Genomic DNA, 15,508 nt, shown 5'->3' on the forward strand with positions numbered 1-15,508 from the left:
GGCCGCATGAGCTCGTGCTCGGCGGCTTTCCTCCTTGCATCGCAGCAAGACTGGTACCACGGAAATGGTTGCTTCGTCCATGCTAGCCGGGCTAGTTTGCGTTTCAGACCGGATTCACGCCGAAAGTAATGTGGGTAACCAATCAACCACAATTTTCAATTAGGGTTATGGCTTAGTCTCATGCATGCTACCAAACACCATGCCCTGCGAGCATTTCCAACAGGTTACATATAATTTGAATAAGCAAAATAGTTATGGTTCATGGAGGGAGAAGAAATGGGTATGCCAAATGTTATTTGCTCCAACAGCTTAGCCCTTTTTTGGCTGCCAAAACGCAGCCGGGTCCTCAAAAAGTTATAAACTACAACTGGGTCCATCTTGTTTACCCCAAGGACCTTGGATATAAATTAAGAAAGCAATCAAGTCATCATTTTTGCGAGGATGAACTTCAACGAGTGAGGAAATATATCCTAGAGACATGTTATAACTAATATGTTTCTTGAAAGTGAGATTCAAAAGAAAACTCATAAGCATGTGTAAAGATTTAAACACCAAGATGTTTCTAGTCCCGCCTCTAGGCACGCGGCGATCGGACACAGCTATAGCCTCGAACAAATTTTTAACTAAATTTTCATCAAAGTAAGTTGCGATGCTCGCCGGAAAGGCTGGGCACGTGCCCGGGCTTAGGAACGATTGTGCCCGGCGGTGCCTCTAGGAATACTCATGTGTTGTGTCATGATCATAGCAATTGTTAAAGTAACAAGGATACCACCAACAATGAGAGTACATTGTTAGAATAACAAAGGGTATTGGGCAGGTCCGATATACTACAAGATAGTTGGGGGAGGGGCGCTTAGGGTTATGTTTTGGGCGCCCGAATCCCCTCTTTTGGTGGCCGACGACTGGGGGTCCATCCTCCTATATAAAGAGAGGAAAGGGCTGGCCCCTCCCCATGTTTAGTGCTTAGAGGCTACCCTCTCCCTCTCTTTCTCTCTCGATTTTTTCCACATATGCGTAGTAAAGCTGCACCACTCTCGCATTAGCACAACACCGTGGACGATAGAACACTGACATACTGAATTACCGTATAGATGGATACTAGCAGAGTGATCATACCACTGATCCTTGGAGCAAGAAGGAGATGATCCTCACGATTGAGAGGGATTGATGAGTCCATATTTGAAGCATATTTACCTCTTGTTTTTGCATAAGTAGACATATGATTCTGGTATTTTACGGCGCTCACCTTTTACGCTTGTTTCAGCAGGATCCTAAAGTATCAAGTCTTCTACGAATATATCAGTTGGGATTGTCATGTTATGTAATAACATGATGTTTCTAACCGATAAAAGTCATTTAAATAATTTTCCACTCACCTGGGTGAAGATCGGACGCAAGAGGAAACTCCTGAGAGTTTAACGGCGATCGGTACAGGGCGAAGCCCACACGTACTGGCTGCCCGTACGGCCCGCCAGGAGGACCACCTCGTCAATGATATTCACCTTGCAGAGACGGATCTTAGATCCAACATACGCATACACCACCATCCACGATCATACCATCATCATCAACTGTTGCATCTCCATCAACGCACGCTGGTGACTCCTCTAGTCACGCCAATGCGCGTGCACTCTACCGCCAGCACTCGCGCCAACGCCTCCGCCCCCGGCCCAACAGGGAACTCTCTACTGTCTATGGTCGTAGGCGGCTCCAGTCCTGGTCTTCATCGACAACAACGGCCAACAGTAGGCGGCCGTGGATGAGCGCTAGTAGTAGGTGGCTATGGAGGTGCGCCAGTAGTAGACTAGGGTTTATTTCTATTTTTCGGTACTATGTAAAACAATTTCTATTTCAAAAATGACCAAGAAATTATTTGCATCGGACCACTAGGCTATCCCGAACGCAAATGGTCATTTGTGACATGGTAACCAATTTTGTGTCCATGGTCCGATGCAAACGGACCGAAACGGATGCAACTCACATCCAAAATGCATTGGGCCGCTGGACATGATTTTAGTTGAGGATGCATCGGTTAGGATTTTCTCATTTGGAGATGCCCTAAGGTGTTGGAGCTGTTTTTTCGGGATTCTCAAAAAATTGAGAGCAAATATGGACAAGCGGAAATTCAATTCGGCTCCCGGGTGCATATGCTCCCTCTATCAAAAAATTATATTTCGAAATGTCGAAAAATTTTGACAAAAAATTCTACATGTACATCTCCATAATATATGTATGTTCGTCAAGTTTCGCAAGGAACCAATATGTTTTGTGGTCTGTGTAAAAAAGAGAAAATTTATCTCCTGAAAAGTCTTATTTTCAGCATTGAATTTTGTCTTTTTTACACATGTCACACGACAAGTCGGATTTTTATGAAACAACTTTGTGAGCGCGTAGCACGTGAAGATGTACGTTCGAATTTTCCATTTCAATTTTTTGAAATTTCAAAATATATGTAACATGCATTTCAAAATAAAGGGAGCATATGCTCCCATGTGCCAAAACACCATTCCCACAAGCGAGGATCATCTCAAAAATGGAGTAGACGCTTTTCAGGTCTAGCAGCGAGCTACTTGCGGGTCGGTCTTGGGTTGGGTCGCTGCCTCGGTGGTGCCCGAGCCCAAACAGCGGCGGTCCCTGGAAATCGGATCGGAAAAAAGACCTCCCTCCCCCGCGCCGCCGTCCCTGTAGGTCCCACATGCCAGCCACAGCCCCGAATGAAACTCCGCCTCATTCCCTCCCACGATTCGAAAAAAAACCCTCGCCATCCCGTTCCCCGCTTCTCTCCCCGGAGCCGCGAGCAGCAGGCGGCGGCGGAGGGCGCAAACCGAGCGGCGGGAGGCTGAGGGCGCAAACCGAGCGGCGGGAGGCTGAGGGCGCGGAACAAAGTCCCGATTCCATCAGGTAAACCCTCGCCATTCCTTCGCGCCGCCCCTGTTCGATCCAACCTTTACCCCCAGATCGTTTGATTCAAACCGATGAGCACCGCACACGCGATTGCCAAAACGGAATTACTGGCAGGTCTGGCCGTGGCGCTGCCTGCGGCCAGCCCCAGGAGTTGATTTGGCTCTCCACTTGCTGACGGGTACTGTAATTTTGTTGTTCCAGTTGCTCAAGGATATTGTTGACCCACAAGTCGAACAACCCAGGCGTATTTTGTACCAGGTAAATCCGTGCACAGCTGCACACTCTATTGTTTCCTACTACCAGACCCTCTATGAAGCATCGATGATCCTCTACGCCGTGACACCTGACCGTATCGACCACCCTGCAGCCTAACAGCCTGGAGGATCTGGTATTCAGCTGGGGAGCACCAAGCTTGGTCTGAAAGCACACTTCACTGGTTCTAACCATGGAAGCCAGTTCCGTCGGCGCTGACGTATCTGCCGACCACGTCATCGCCGAGTTGCTCGAGATGGGGTTCGAGTTCGACAAGATCAGCGAGGCGATTGGGGTCGTGGGACCGTGCCGTGCTGATGTGGTGGAGTTCATGCTGAATGGGTCTGGGGGTGAGCAGAGAAAGCCGAGTGGGGGGTCGCAAAGACGCCGTCCTGACAGGAGCGCTAGGCTGGCTAATCCCAGGGGGAAATTTAAGCAGTCCAGTATTACCGATCACATCGCCGCAACCACTGGCAGTAAAACGGTGTCTTGTGGTGGGGAACCCAGTACCTCGTATTCTTGTTTACCAGCCTCCATCGGCCCTGAAGCGACTGCTGCTGTCTGTTCTAAATCAAAGCCTGAACCTCAGTTTTTGCTTGTGAATTCAAGAGGCGAGTTTGACCGGACTGGCAAAATTAGGGCTGTTTTGCAAAAGCATTTTGGCTTCTCCTGCGTCAAGGGTTTCCAAAAGGAAGCCCTGGATGCTTGGTTTGCTCACAAGGATTGTCTTGTTCTAGCGGCAACTGGATCAGGTAGTTTATTATTCCTGATTATATATGCTCTTAATTCTTTGTCTTTTTAGCCATTTCGCACTATATTATGCAACATTTTAGCCATCCCTTAATAAACTGAATGCTGTTCAAATGACCATGTTGCCAGGAAAGTCCCTTTGCTTCCAGATCCCAGCTCTTTTGACTACCAAGATTGTGGTGGTCATCTCACCCTTGATTAGTCTAATGCACGATCAGTGCCTTAAACTTGCAAAACATGGGATTTCAGCATGCTTCCTTGGATCAGGGCAACCAGATAATCGTGTTGAAGGCAAAGCGATGGCTGGCAACTATAAGATTGTTTATGTTTGCCCTGAGACAATTTTAAGGTAATCATTCTTCTTTTCAAATGCTAAAAAACGATTTATGGATTGCCGTGCTTATTTGGCAACTTCTGTGCATGCAGACTGATGGAACCGTTGAAGAAACTTGCAGAAAAGCCAGGGATTGCACTTTTTGCCATAGATGAAGTTCATTGCGTTTCTAAATGGGGTCATGATTTCCGACCTGACTATAGGTCTGCTCTTGTATTCGATATCCTATGTTAAAGGTGCAAGTCAGTACTTAGCACTGTTTTTCATCATTCCTAGTTTAGTCTGCGACTTACATGCCAGTGATATAATTTTCACTCTGGTACTTACAAACATTATTTTCTGATACAGGAGATTGTCTGTGCTTCGAGAAAACTTCTGTTCCAGCAAATTGAAGTTCTTGGAACATGATATTCCTTTGATGGCATTGACTGCTACTGCAACTTTCCATGTACGAGAAGACATCCTCAAGTCCTTGAAAATGTCAGAACATACAGCGGTTGTCTTGACGTCCTTTTTCCGGCCAAACCTTCGATTCACTGTGAGTAAATCTTTCTTTTTTCAAGTTCTGTCCAGAGGATCGTATACTTGGGATCCCTCTACCTTACTAACCACTAAAACACATGCAAGTAAGTCAAATGTTTGTGACGTAGAATTGTGTTGGTATATCTAATAAACAAACGCTGTGGTGTGCAAAGCCATAGATAGACATTTGAATGTACATCTATTAAATGTTTACTAGGATCTGAATACCTTCCTTTCCTTTAGTTGAAACATTCTCTCTTTTGGACTTCAGTATATGCATATGAAACACCATGTTTTAGAGCTATGCAGATGCATTACAGTCTTATGCCACTTCAGGGTAACCCCTCTCCCCTTCTGTTTCTGGTTGCAGGTAAAACACAGTAAAACCTCTGCCTCATCATATGGACAGGACTTTCAAGAACTTATAGGGACTTACAATGCTTCAAGGAATTTCAGGGGGAAAGGCCAGAAAATTCTTCATGAAGTTGAGCCTGAGTCTGAAAGCAGTTCATATGACTCTCTGGATGATAGTGCATCAGACGACGAAGAGGAAGTTCCTGACATTAAAATAAATAAACCTGCCAAGTCTCTGGTAAAAGAAAACACCGAACATGAGCTGGATCAGTATCCAGGAGTAGATGATTTTGATGGTAATGGACAAATCTTCTGTTACTAGTTTTACAACTATTTGCTTTTGGGAGGACGCCGTATGGCTCCAGTTATTATTTTAAAGATTTTTTTTTCAGAACGTGGTCTCTTTCATGAAAAATCCAGTTTTACCCTCGATATGAAATATTGACAGGATGCATGATAACAGTGTTTTGAAGATAGTTATTCGTTTTTGTCTAGCCTAATGTATGCTTCTGACTGACATCCGAGTTTCTCTTACAGTTTCATGTGGGGAGTTCCTCGAAAGCTCGCGACCTGAGATCTTTGCACCTCCTGTGCCATCCCATGAAACTAGTTCAACAGAAAGTTTTGATCAAGGTCCTACAATTGTGTATGTACCCACGAGGAAAGGAACTGTGGAACTAGCTAACTATCTGTGTAAATCAGGCCTCAAAGCTGCAGCGTATAATGCAAAGGTTGGCACCACTTATGGAACATGCTACCTTTTTATAAGAGAATAGATTTAATGTTTACAGACTGCAAACATACTGCTTCTCTTAGTGTATGCAATCATGTGCCTTGTCTGAAGCTATCTGATACTTCTTTCCAGATGCCTAGAGCACATTTGAGGCAGGTGCATGAGCAGTTCCATTGCAATGCCTTAGAGGTAACCATAAGTATGTTCATTTGATATTGTTTTGTTTCGTTTCACATATGATTGGGATATGCTATGGAAGGTTGCTCTTTCCCATTTATGGATGCAATTTCCATGAGCTCAACTACTGATGTGCATATTTATTCTGAGGTAGCATCGTGGATAAGGGACTTAGTATTTCAACTTCTGTACATGTTAAAGTGATAACGGTCCATAATTCTGATTTAGTTCCCATTGTTAAGATCCCGGGACTTGATAAGATGCAAATGTTTGATATTTGATGGTACTTGCTTTCTTTTTGATAATTCTTGTTCAGCACAAATGGGCACTTGATAAATTCCAACAATACTATCTATTGGACACATGCCACGTTATCAACATTCTTTACAGTGTTATGCCAATCCCTTGAGGAAATGGCTTCAACTAAAGTGATAAATCACCTGAATCCTGATATTAGATGGCTCATGCTTCAGTATACTTAATTATTAACTGAAACTTCACCATGTTATCAATTTTTTTTGTATTTATTTAACTATTCATATCAGGGATGAATCTGGTCTCCAAATTTTCCAAGTTTTCCTAATGTTTTGGAATACATCATCAAATTTTGTATGGAATTTTTGAAACACTATCATGCTCTTAACCAAAAGGGGATGCTAGTTCCCTGGACACCAAACGGTTCCCACTAGTCTCTGCCAAACTTTGTTAAACCATTCAGTCCTTTCTCCACTACTTCTGATGATTTAATCCTTTCTATACAGGTTGTTGTGGCTACAATAGCATTTGGCATGGGAATTGACAAGTCGAATGTCAGGAGAATTATTCACTATGGTTTACCACAGGTTAGTTTGTCCTTCAGTACTGGTATATTCCCTTCTGAACACTACTTTCCCGCATGAGTCTTTGTCTCTGTAAAAGAACAGATGATTTGTTGTTCTGGTATACATATAAAAATGACTTAGAAGGCCCATAAGCTTATACATATATGTTGCATGCCAAGCTAGAAAATTACAGCCATAGCAATTAAGGAGTTATTGAATAAGTACAGTGCAGTCTGAAAATTGCGGGGGCTGAGTGTGTTTAACAGTTTTTTTCGAGAAAACGCAATGACATTGCGTTTCATTTCATTGCAAAGAAGAGTTGGTTACAGATGTTAGCCACCTCGGTGGCTTACAGATACGAGAATTCAGTGTACATCCCAGTCTGTGGGTAGGATATCGCGGAGGCCAGCCGCACCGGCTCTCGCCCAAAGCGTTGCTTCTACTCTAAACTGCTCACAGACGCGCTGGACCGTAGGCCTCTCTCCCTCAAAGACGCAAGCGTTTCGGTGCTTCCAAATGAGCCAAGGGATGAGCAGCGTGACAGTGGCAAGACCCTTGCGCATTTGCTTCGGAGTTGCTTGCCTCGCCAAGATCCACCATTCGCTGAGCGAGGGCTCATTGTCAGGTGGCCTGCAGGTGAGCCTAAGCAATGCCAAGGTGTCATGCCAGACATGCCTTGAGAAGGGGCATGCTAGCAGTAGGTGTTGCAACGATTCCGGTTCCTGATCGCATAGGAGACATCTGGGATGGTGTTGTAGGCCGTGTCTCTGCAGCCGCTCCGCTGTCCAACATCGGTCCTTGTGAGCAAGCCAGTGGAAGAACTTTACCCGCGGCGGCGCCCAGGTTCTCCAAATCAGCCTCCATGCACCGCAGCTCTTGGATCCTTGGAACATGCTCAAGTAGCAGGTCTTGGCGGAATATGTTCCGCTAGCACTCCAACGCCATACCATTTGATCTGGCTGGTCGGTGAGTGTGAATTGCTCCACCTTCCTCCAAAGCAGCAGGTACTGGCCGATCTCACGGATGCCGATGACACCATGGATGTCACGAGCCCAGCGGTGCGCGAGTAGTCCGTCGGCGATCGACGTGCCCTTCCGGCGTCTCTTGGGGATGCAGGCATACAGTTCCGGTGCGATTTGACTGACGGAGCGGCCGTCGATCCAGCGGTCCTCCCAGAACCTGCCGGTCTGTCCGTCGCCGGCGATCATGTGGGTGGAGGCGAAGAACAAGCAGCGCTCCTGCTGGGTGAATTGCAAGTCCAGGCCGCTCCAGGCTCTGTCTTGGTCGGTTCTACTTAGCCACAGCCAACGTAGACGCAGCGCTAGCCCAGCCCTCTCCAGATCATGGACGCCGAGGCCTCCAAGTGAGATTGGCCGGCTTACAGTGCGCCAATTGACGTGGCAGTGTCCACCGCTAGCCTCAGCTCTTCCCTCCCAAAGAAATCCACGCTGTATCTTCTCCAGCATCTTGAGGATGCACTTTGGCGGCTGTAGAACCAGGATCTGGTGCAGGGGGATTGCAGCCAGAACGGCTTTGACGAGCGTGAGCCGCCCCGATCTGTCCATGAGCCTGGACTTCCAAGTTGGAAGTTTAGCCGCGGTCTTGGCCACCAGGGGCAGGAACTGGGCCCTGGTAGGACGCCGCAAAGTCAGTGGGATGCCCAGGTAGGTCAAGGGCAAATCCGCTAACTGGCAGGCCAGAGTCGTGGTGATCACCGTGGCCGCATCCTCCTCGCAGTTCAGCAATGTCGCTGCGCTCTTGTCGTAGTTGACTTGTAGGCCGGAGGCTCTGCCAAACAGCCGCAAGATTGACTTGACGGCATTGGCGTCGGCGACGGTGGGGTGGCAGAACATGACCACGTCGTCGGCATAGAGGGATGCCACTGGGATGGTCTTGGTCGGGTGGAGAGCTTGTAGAATTCCGACAGTGGCCGCGTGCGTGACCAGCCTCCCAAGGGCGTCCACAGCCAACACGAAGAGCTGCGGCGACAAGGGGTCCCCTTGCCGCAGCCCTCGGCGGTGCCAGATCGGTGGCCCAGGGCAGCCATTTAGCAGGACACGCGTGCTTGCGGAGGAGAGCAGGATCGCAATCCAGTCCATGAATTTGTCGCCGAAACCATACCGCCGGAGCACCTCGAAGAGGAACGCCCAGGATAGCGTGTCAAAGGCTTTGGCGAGATCGAGCTTCAGCATGACTCTCGGCTCACGTAGCTGATGTAACAGGCGCATGGACTGTCGGACAAGCACGAAATTGTCGTGTAGGCTGCGGCCACCGATGAAAGCGTTCTGGTTCTTGCTCACTAGGCTGTTGAGCTTCGGGGCCAGCCTTAGCGATAGCACCTTCGCGACGACTTTGCCAATCAAGTGCACGAGACTGATGGGACGGTAGTCGCCAAGCGTCTGGGCATCTGGGCGTTTAGGTAGCAGGGTGAGCAGCGCTTGGTTGATCCTATGGAATCCTCGTCCGCGATTAGTTCTCACTGGGTGTTTAACAGTTTACGTTTTATGGCTTGGTTTTGCTGATTAGTTCTCACTGCTGTAAAAGACAGTGTCAGGTTGAATTACTGACCCAATAATACAATATCATGCAGAAACACAACGGTTTAACTAGCGTTTTTCTGGATAGTTCAAGTACATCCAAGTTGGGTTAACCTTTGCTGTGTTTATTCTTTGTGCCTGAGTTCTCTTGGCCCTTATTTATCCAGAGTTTGGAAGCGTATTATCAAGAAGCTGGTCGTGCTGGTAGAGATGGAAAGTTGTCAGATTGCAGTGAGTTATTATACTTCAGATTTTTGTTCTAATGTTGTTTGGCTTGTTTCACTGAAGAAAATGATGAATTGTACTCTAACTAGAGAGTATTTATACGTATCGCACACGCTTACCTGCACCCAGTTCAAAAAATGAGGATGGTGAGTGAACCGGACATGCAATCCACTAATTTGGTTGTTTGACTGGCGGTTCAGCTTGTCCAACTGTTTCAAATCCTGACTTTATATGGGCTATAATCTTTTTTTACAAAATAAGGATGATGAAGTAATAATATATTTTATTTGGAATTTGTCTAATTAATCCAAATGGTTTTGAAATTAATTTTGTGCTTAGTAATGACACATTAGATACTTGTATCCTTATATGGAGGATGGACTATGGACTATGATGCCTACAAAGAAACTGAACTTATCTTTAGAAATGATATTTCTAAGTAACTATTTATACCCGGGAAACCTAACCAAAACATTTAGTAAAACATAGAGCTTGGTTAGGAAAAAGCTTTCATAATACTTGCTGGATGACATTGCTACAAGTCAACACTTTGGTACTGTTTGTTCCTGTTACAGTTCTATGCTTGAATAGTACCTACTACCTAGGCCTTAGTGAACATGATTGACAACACATCTGTATTCTGTAGAGACAATTGGGGCTTAGGTTTACGAAATAAGTAGTACAAGGCTATATTCTGGAGCATGTTTTTTCTGTTGGTTGAATAGTAGGAACTTTATTACTGCAGTAAATTTAGTAAAAATTTATTATTGTCAATAGATTTTAGTGGACCTTCATAACAAAAATGTTTTTTGTTGTATCTTTGTCTGAAACAAAGTACATATTGGACCGCAAAGCCGTTGGCTCAGAAACTACTCTTATCCTTAGTTATGAAGAAAACTACTATTCCTCTCTGCACAATTTCACTTGTTTCTTTACATTGTTTATTGGCAGCTCTATATTGTAATTTTGTGAGAACACCAACACTGCTTCCTAACAAAAGAAGTGATGAACAGACAAGGGCAGCATACAGGATGCTACGGGATTGCTTTCAGTATGTCTCAGAACCATAAATTCAAACCTTGATGGCCCAAAATATATATTGAATAATTATCATGCAATTAAGATTGTTTAATGGCTATGTATATTTTCTATATTGCAGCTATGCTTTGAACACTTCAACATGCAGAGCCAAAATTCTAGTAAAGTACTTTGGGGAGGAACTTGGTCTTGAAGGATGTCAAATGTACTTTTCTACCCTTTGAATGCATATTCTTATATGAAATAAGGGCATGCTTTTTCCAGTTTCGTGTGTATTTACTAGTACTGTTGTACCATGGTACAATTTTCAAAGAATACATATATTGAAGCCATAGGTGTTAGTGTTACAACAAGGGTACTCCGTATCTTTGGAGCTTGCTTTTTTGTATTGTGGAATGAATCAAATTTCCCATTTTAGCTTCATTTAGTCCAGTATTTCTGCGAGTGTCTCTCTGACTCGCTTTTCACCTCAGGTGTGACGTCTGTATCAATGGCCCTCCTCAAATTCATGATTTCAAGGAAGAAGCAGCTGTGTTCATGAATGTGCTCCAATCTCAAACTGTGAGTATCTAACTTTAAGTTCTGTTGACCATATGACTATATCCTATTCTAGTGCTGAACCACTGATAACTGTGATGTCTGTACTAGTTTTAGCTGCTCTCTAATATTTCAGTAGCATATAATAATTATTTTGTTTTGTTTTACCATCTTTAGAAGTTTGTGATCATTTTCCTTGATAGTTCAAACGAGAGATTCTGTTTCAGAAGAAAGGTGTGGTATCACCTCACTGACTAATTCAGTAGCTGAGGAAGTGTCCTAAGTTGATTGCTCTAGTGATACATTTTGTAAATAGGTTATTTCTACATTTACAATAAAAGAAAGCACAAACAAGAACAAATAGTGCATAATTTACCACAGATCTTATAATCACATTGTTCCAAAGTCTGGGTCTTGAATAGAGCAAAGTGCTTTTGACTTACAAATTTACAATGTTAATTTGATGCTAGAGTTATTTTTGTTACTAGTGGTTTGCAAATTAGATGGATGCTGTCAGTTTTCGGTTCCGTTGGATATAAAATTTCCATGAAGGACTTATTTACATATAGTCTATGGCTATCCTGGCTCCTTATCTTTGGATATATAGACACATGTTACAACTTTAAGATGCAAGAATCTCCACAGTTCTGAGTCCTCTTTTCCCCTTACATACTTTATCTACAGTGCCTTTTCCATGGGATGTTCCTGAATAGGCAAATGTTATAGGATAAGGAATTGAGATAGTTTTGGTCTCTTCATTGCAATTTTGGTTTGTATTTGTTTATAGCACTTTGGAACATTTGATATCGTTGGTACTTTGACTAAATCTTGAACACACATCCAGGGACAGGCAACTGAAGGTATGAATTACAACAGTACAGACTGTTACAGATCTGGAAGACGAAATTTTGGGGAGGTACCTGATTTCAGAACGGCAGTCAGTTATATAAGACAGAAGGTTTGTGTTCTATTGCGTATATGTATATATCATTTTTAAATTTCTGGAACTGGGAGCAGCAAATTGAGACTTCTAGTCTTAAGCATCGCTGCAATCGAGACCGGCTTTTGTGAACCTGGGTGTATGTGAACCCACTTTTTCAAAAGTGAGTTTATGATGTCAAAACATGTTTCAAAAATCGAAACACAAAATGATTGCAAAGATGATCTCAAACATGTGCCCTGGACATGAGTTTCGTTCTGAAAAAACATTTTATTTTGCCTCGGCAAAAAAGTGAAATTTTACAGGGCTATATAGCAGTATATATGTGACGTATTTTGTCTTTTTTAGATTCTAAAATAAAAAAGTGGTTTCTCTGCGAAAACTTTCTACGCACACATGGAACATGCATACGTACCCCGATATTTTTATTTCAGAATTTTTTCACATTTTGAAAATGCATTTCCAACCTGGGTTCACGTGCACCCAGGTTCAACTGGGGCTTTTCCCGCTGCAATCCCGCAACATAAGTACTTCAATGACCTTTTCACTTATCACGTTCGTTCCTATTAGTTATAAGTTTCAGTCCTCAAGTCTGTTCGTACGATTTATTTTCAGCTTCCTAGGTTTGCCATGACAGACAAGATATGGTGGCAAGGTCTTGCTCGTATTTTAGAGGACATGGGATACATACAGGAAGCGGCTGAAATTGTAAGTAATTTTTTTCAGTAGTCTGACACAGTAGTAACTTATTATAGAGTATAGCATAGTTGCAGTGCTTACATGATGATGTTGCCTCACTTACTCATTTCTTAAAAGTCAAATTGATGTTACTGCATCTGCCACAGTTTTAGATTTGGCGTATTTGCATGTTGGGCAAACTTATTTTGAAGTAGAAATGAATAACTCATTTAAGTTACTGTCATAGGGCGAAGCTATTATGATTTGGCGTAGAATAGTGAATAGCGAATAGTTCATTGAAGTATTTCCGCCTTTCTGGTGCTATTTGACAGTCATTCCAGAAGCTTGTCCACACACTTTGTTCTATAATTTTCCCCTCAGCCCTTCACTACAAAATTCAGGACCGAATTTGCTGAGCCATAATATATGCATAATTTATTATGGTGTAACACCCAAATTACTTATCGAAAGAGGATATCATCCTGAGCTGTCGTGGCAGTAATACATTGATTTATTTATTTCAGTTTCCTTTGTCACAACTGATTAATGGACCCTCTTGCAGCCTCGTGTCATAATCCAGCATCCAGAGCCCACAAGAGCCGGCTTAAATTTTCTGAGTTCACAGCCAAATGAGGAAGGCTTACACGCATACCCTGATGCCGCTACATTACTGGCGATGACTAACCCAAAGTCCTTATCTTCTTCCGCTCAGTGGGGCAAGGGTTGGGCAGATCCTGAGATACGCCGCCAGCGTCTTGCGGGCAAGACGGGGAGGAGGAAAAGGAAGAGGGGTTCTCAGAAGCAGCCCATGGGTTTCACCACTGCAAAAGAGAGGCTATCAGCGATACTCTCGAAGTCGAAGCGCAGAAGGTAATATGAGGAGTGATGAGCTCATGAGATGACAGAACTCTTATGTGAGATCAAAGGTAAGTAAACACCTGTAGAGTATAGCATAGTTCAATTCTGATCCCATTTTCTCCTGGTAGCCGACAGATAGGCTCAGGTGGATGAAGTTGCTTAATTATTACTAACAGTGTAAAACATTTGGAGATCAGTTGTGTTTGTTGTTTTCTTGGAGAAGATATTGCCTGTTTACCAGTTTGAGTTGCACAAATTTACCGCTTATTAGTCTCAAAGCATTAATTTCTGTATGATTTTTTGTGAATGTTTTGACAAGAGTTTCCTCGACTGTAGTATAATCATGTGACGTGGGTCTAAAGAAGTACAGGTCCAGAAATTATTGCCTACATGCTACAGCCGATTCATCTGAACAGTGAAGACGTCTCGTCACCTGTTCTCACGTCAAATCCATTGGGTTTCGTCAAACTCCGTTCGTCCATTTCGCAGCTATGCTTCCGGTTTGATCGACACGTAGCGGCAAACCGGAACTTCTTCTCCGCCATGGATGGCCTGGATAACTCCAACTGTCAGAAAGAACGTGAGTAGAGGTGACTGCTCGTACAATGCTGTCGTTGTTCCGTTCCCTGAAAAATGTTCCTAGCTGCCTGCAGAGAGTTAACAGTCTACATGTGGCATTAAAGCACTGCCAGATGGGTAATCTGGTTTGCGTCTTGCAAAACCTGCCCGTTCTTTTTTGAATACGCCCCAAAGGATTCGTCCATGGTTATGGTCGATACCAAATCTAGTGTGGAGATGAGATCCCATGCATTTTCTCGTCAATCATTAGGCCAAACATTAGGCCGCAACAGGACAACGATCCTTGAGCCTTGGAGGGCTCGACTCTACATTCAATGGATCAAATGATGGTACTATTCGCATTTCGTACACGCGTGCATGCGTTCACTAGGAATATAAACGTGATTCATAGATTTACCATCATCCAGTGTCATTTTTCTACACGTGATTAGTGTGCTTGCATTTGCTTTTTCCCTTGTAACCACGAGTAAACATTGGACACAAAATTTGGTCCACCGCTGGATGTGGTACAAGCCTCCCACTGTCCCACGATATGATTTGAATTATGAACTTTGTGGCGAGCAACTCAACTAGTCAATTATGTTGTAATTTTGTCAAACTCGACTATTTCACACGGATCAACTTCCTTAGACAAACATGTTAGATCAACCTTCCTAACTCTATCTGAAAAAACATAGAGATCGTGCGCTTTGCCGTGCAGCCTTTTGGTGTTGCTCTTCTTTTTTTCCCCCTTTATATATGCAGAGAATTGTCTTCATTTGGTGATTTGTGAGTTTTTTTTGTTGTAATGGTCGATGGCATTTTTACTTTTATTTTTGCTATAGTGCTATTTTTTTGTTAGATATTGTTATTTAGACGTCAGATAAGTCGGTAGTTTCTAACAATACTTACAAAGAGCAAGGAAGCAAAATACAAATGAGGACCCCACGGCTCCCATGTCACTTACATGTTAGAGAGAGGAGAAATAAAGTTCTCTTTTGCTTTATCAACCTTTCCCTTTGATTTTTCTCAATTCCACTCCCCCCCCCCTTCCTATGTAGGGCAATGTCTTCATTTACTGATTCATGGTTCCTTTTGTTGTACTCTCTACATCCCACGAAAGTTATCTTAGATTTATTAAAATTTAGATGTATCTAGATACTATCAAGTATAGATACATTCAAATTTTAATAAATTCCAGACAAGTTTCATAATACGGAGGGAGTACTTCCGTTCATTCGTTTGTGTTCTTGTTTTTGTTTGACACCATCACTAGGATAGAACTCAATG

The 15,508-nt window shown here is 43.6% G+C and overlaps 1 protein-coding gene across 1 annotated transcript; it reads left to right on the top strand.

Annotated features, from left to right (window-relative positions):
- The first annotated feature begins 3,287 nt into the window (after window positions 1–3,287).
- Window positions 3,288–13,900, top strand: LOC124646553 (ATP-dependent DNA helicase Q-like SIM). Its single transcript, XM_047186657.1, has 15 exons — window positions 3,288–3,908; window positions 4,036–4,255; window positions 4,333–4,443; window positions 4,589–4,778; window positions 5,133–5,412; window positions 5,654–5,847; window positions 5,982–6,038; window positions 6,788–6,868; window positions 9,552–9,615; window positions 10,561–10,660; window positions 10,769–10,852; window positions 11,121–11,208; window positions 12,029–12,142; window positions 12,740–12,832; window positions 13,365–13,900. Exons 1-15 carry the CDS (start codon window positions 3,350–3,352, stop codon window positions 13,674–13,676), a joined length of 2,547 nt encoding a protein of 848 aa, XP_047042613.1. The 5' UTR covers window positions 3,288–3,349; the 3' UTR covers window positions 13,677–13,900.
- The last annotated feature ends 1,608 nt before the right edge of the window (window positions 13,901–15,508 follow it).

This window comes from Lolium rigidum, chromosome 4, assembly GCF_022539505.1.
Source record: "Lolium rigidum isolate FL_2022 chromosome 4, APGP_CSIRO_Lrig_0.1, whole genome shotgun sequence".
NCBI lineage: Eukaryota > Viridiplantae > Streptophyta > Magnoliopsida > Poales > Poaceae > Lolium > Lolium rigidum.

Excerpts from the sequence above, each read along its gene's own strand:
- LOC124646553 (XM_047186657.1), top strand. The coding sequence starts at position 3,350 with ATGGAAGCCAGTTCCGTCGGCGCTGACGTATCTGCCGACCACGTCATC. Across the intron at positions 10,661-10,768 it reads ATGCTACGGGATTGCTTTCA|CTATGCTTTGAACACTTCAA; the intron begins GTATGTCTCAGA and ends TCTATATTGCAG. Across the intron at positions 12,143-12,739 it reads TCAGTTATATAAGACAGAAG|CTTCCTAGGTTTGCCATGAC; the intron begins GTTTGTGTTCTA and ends ATTTATTTTCAG.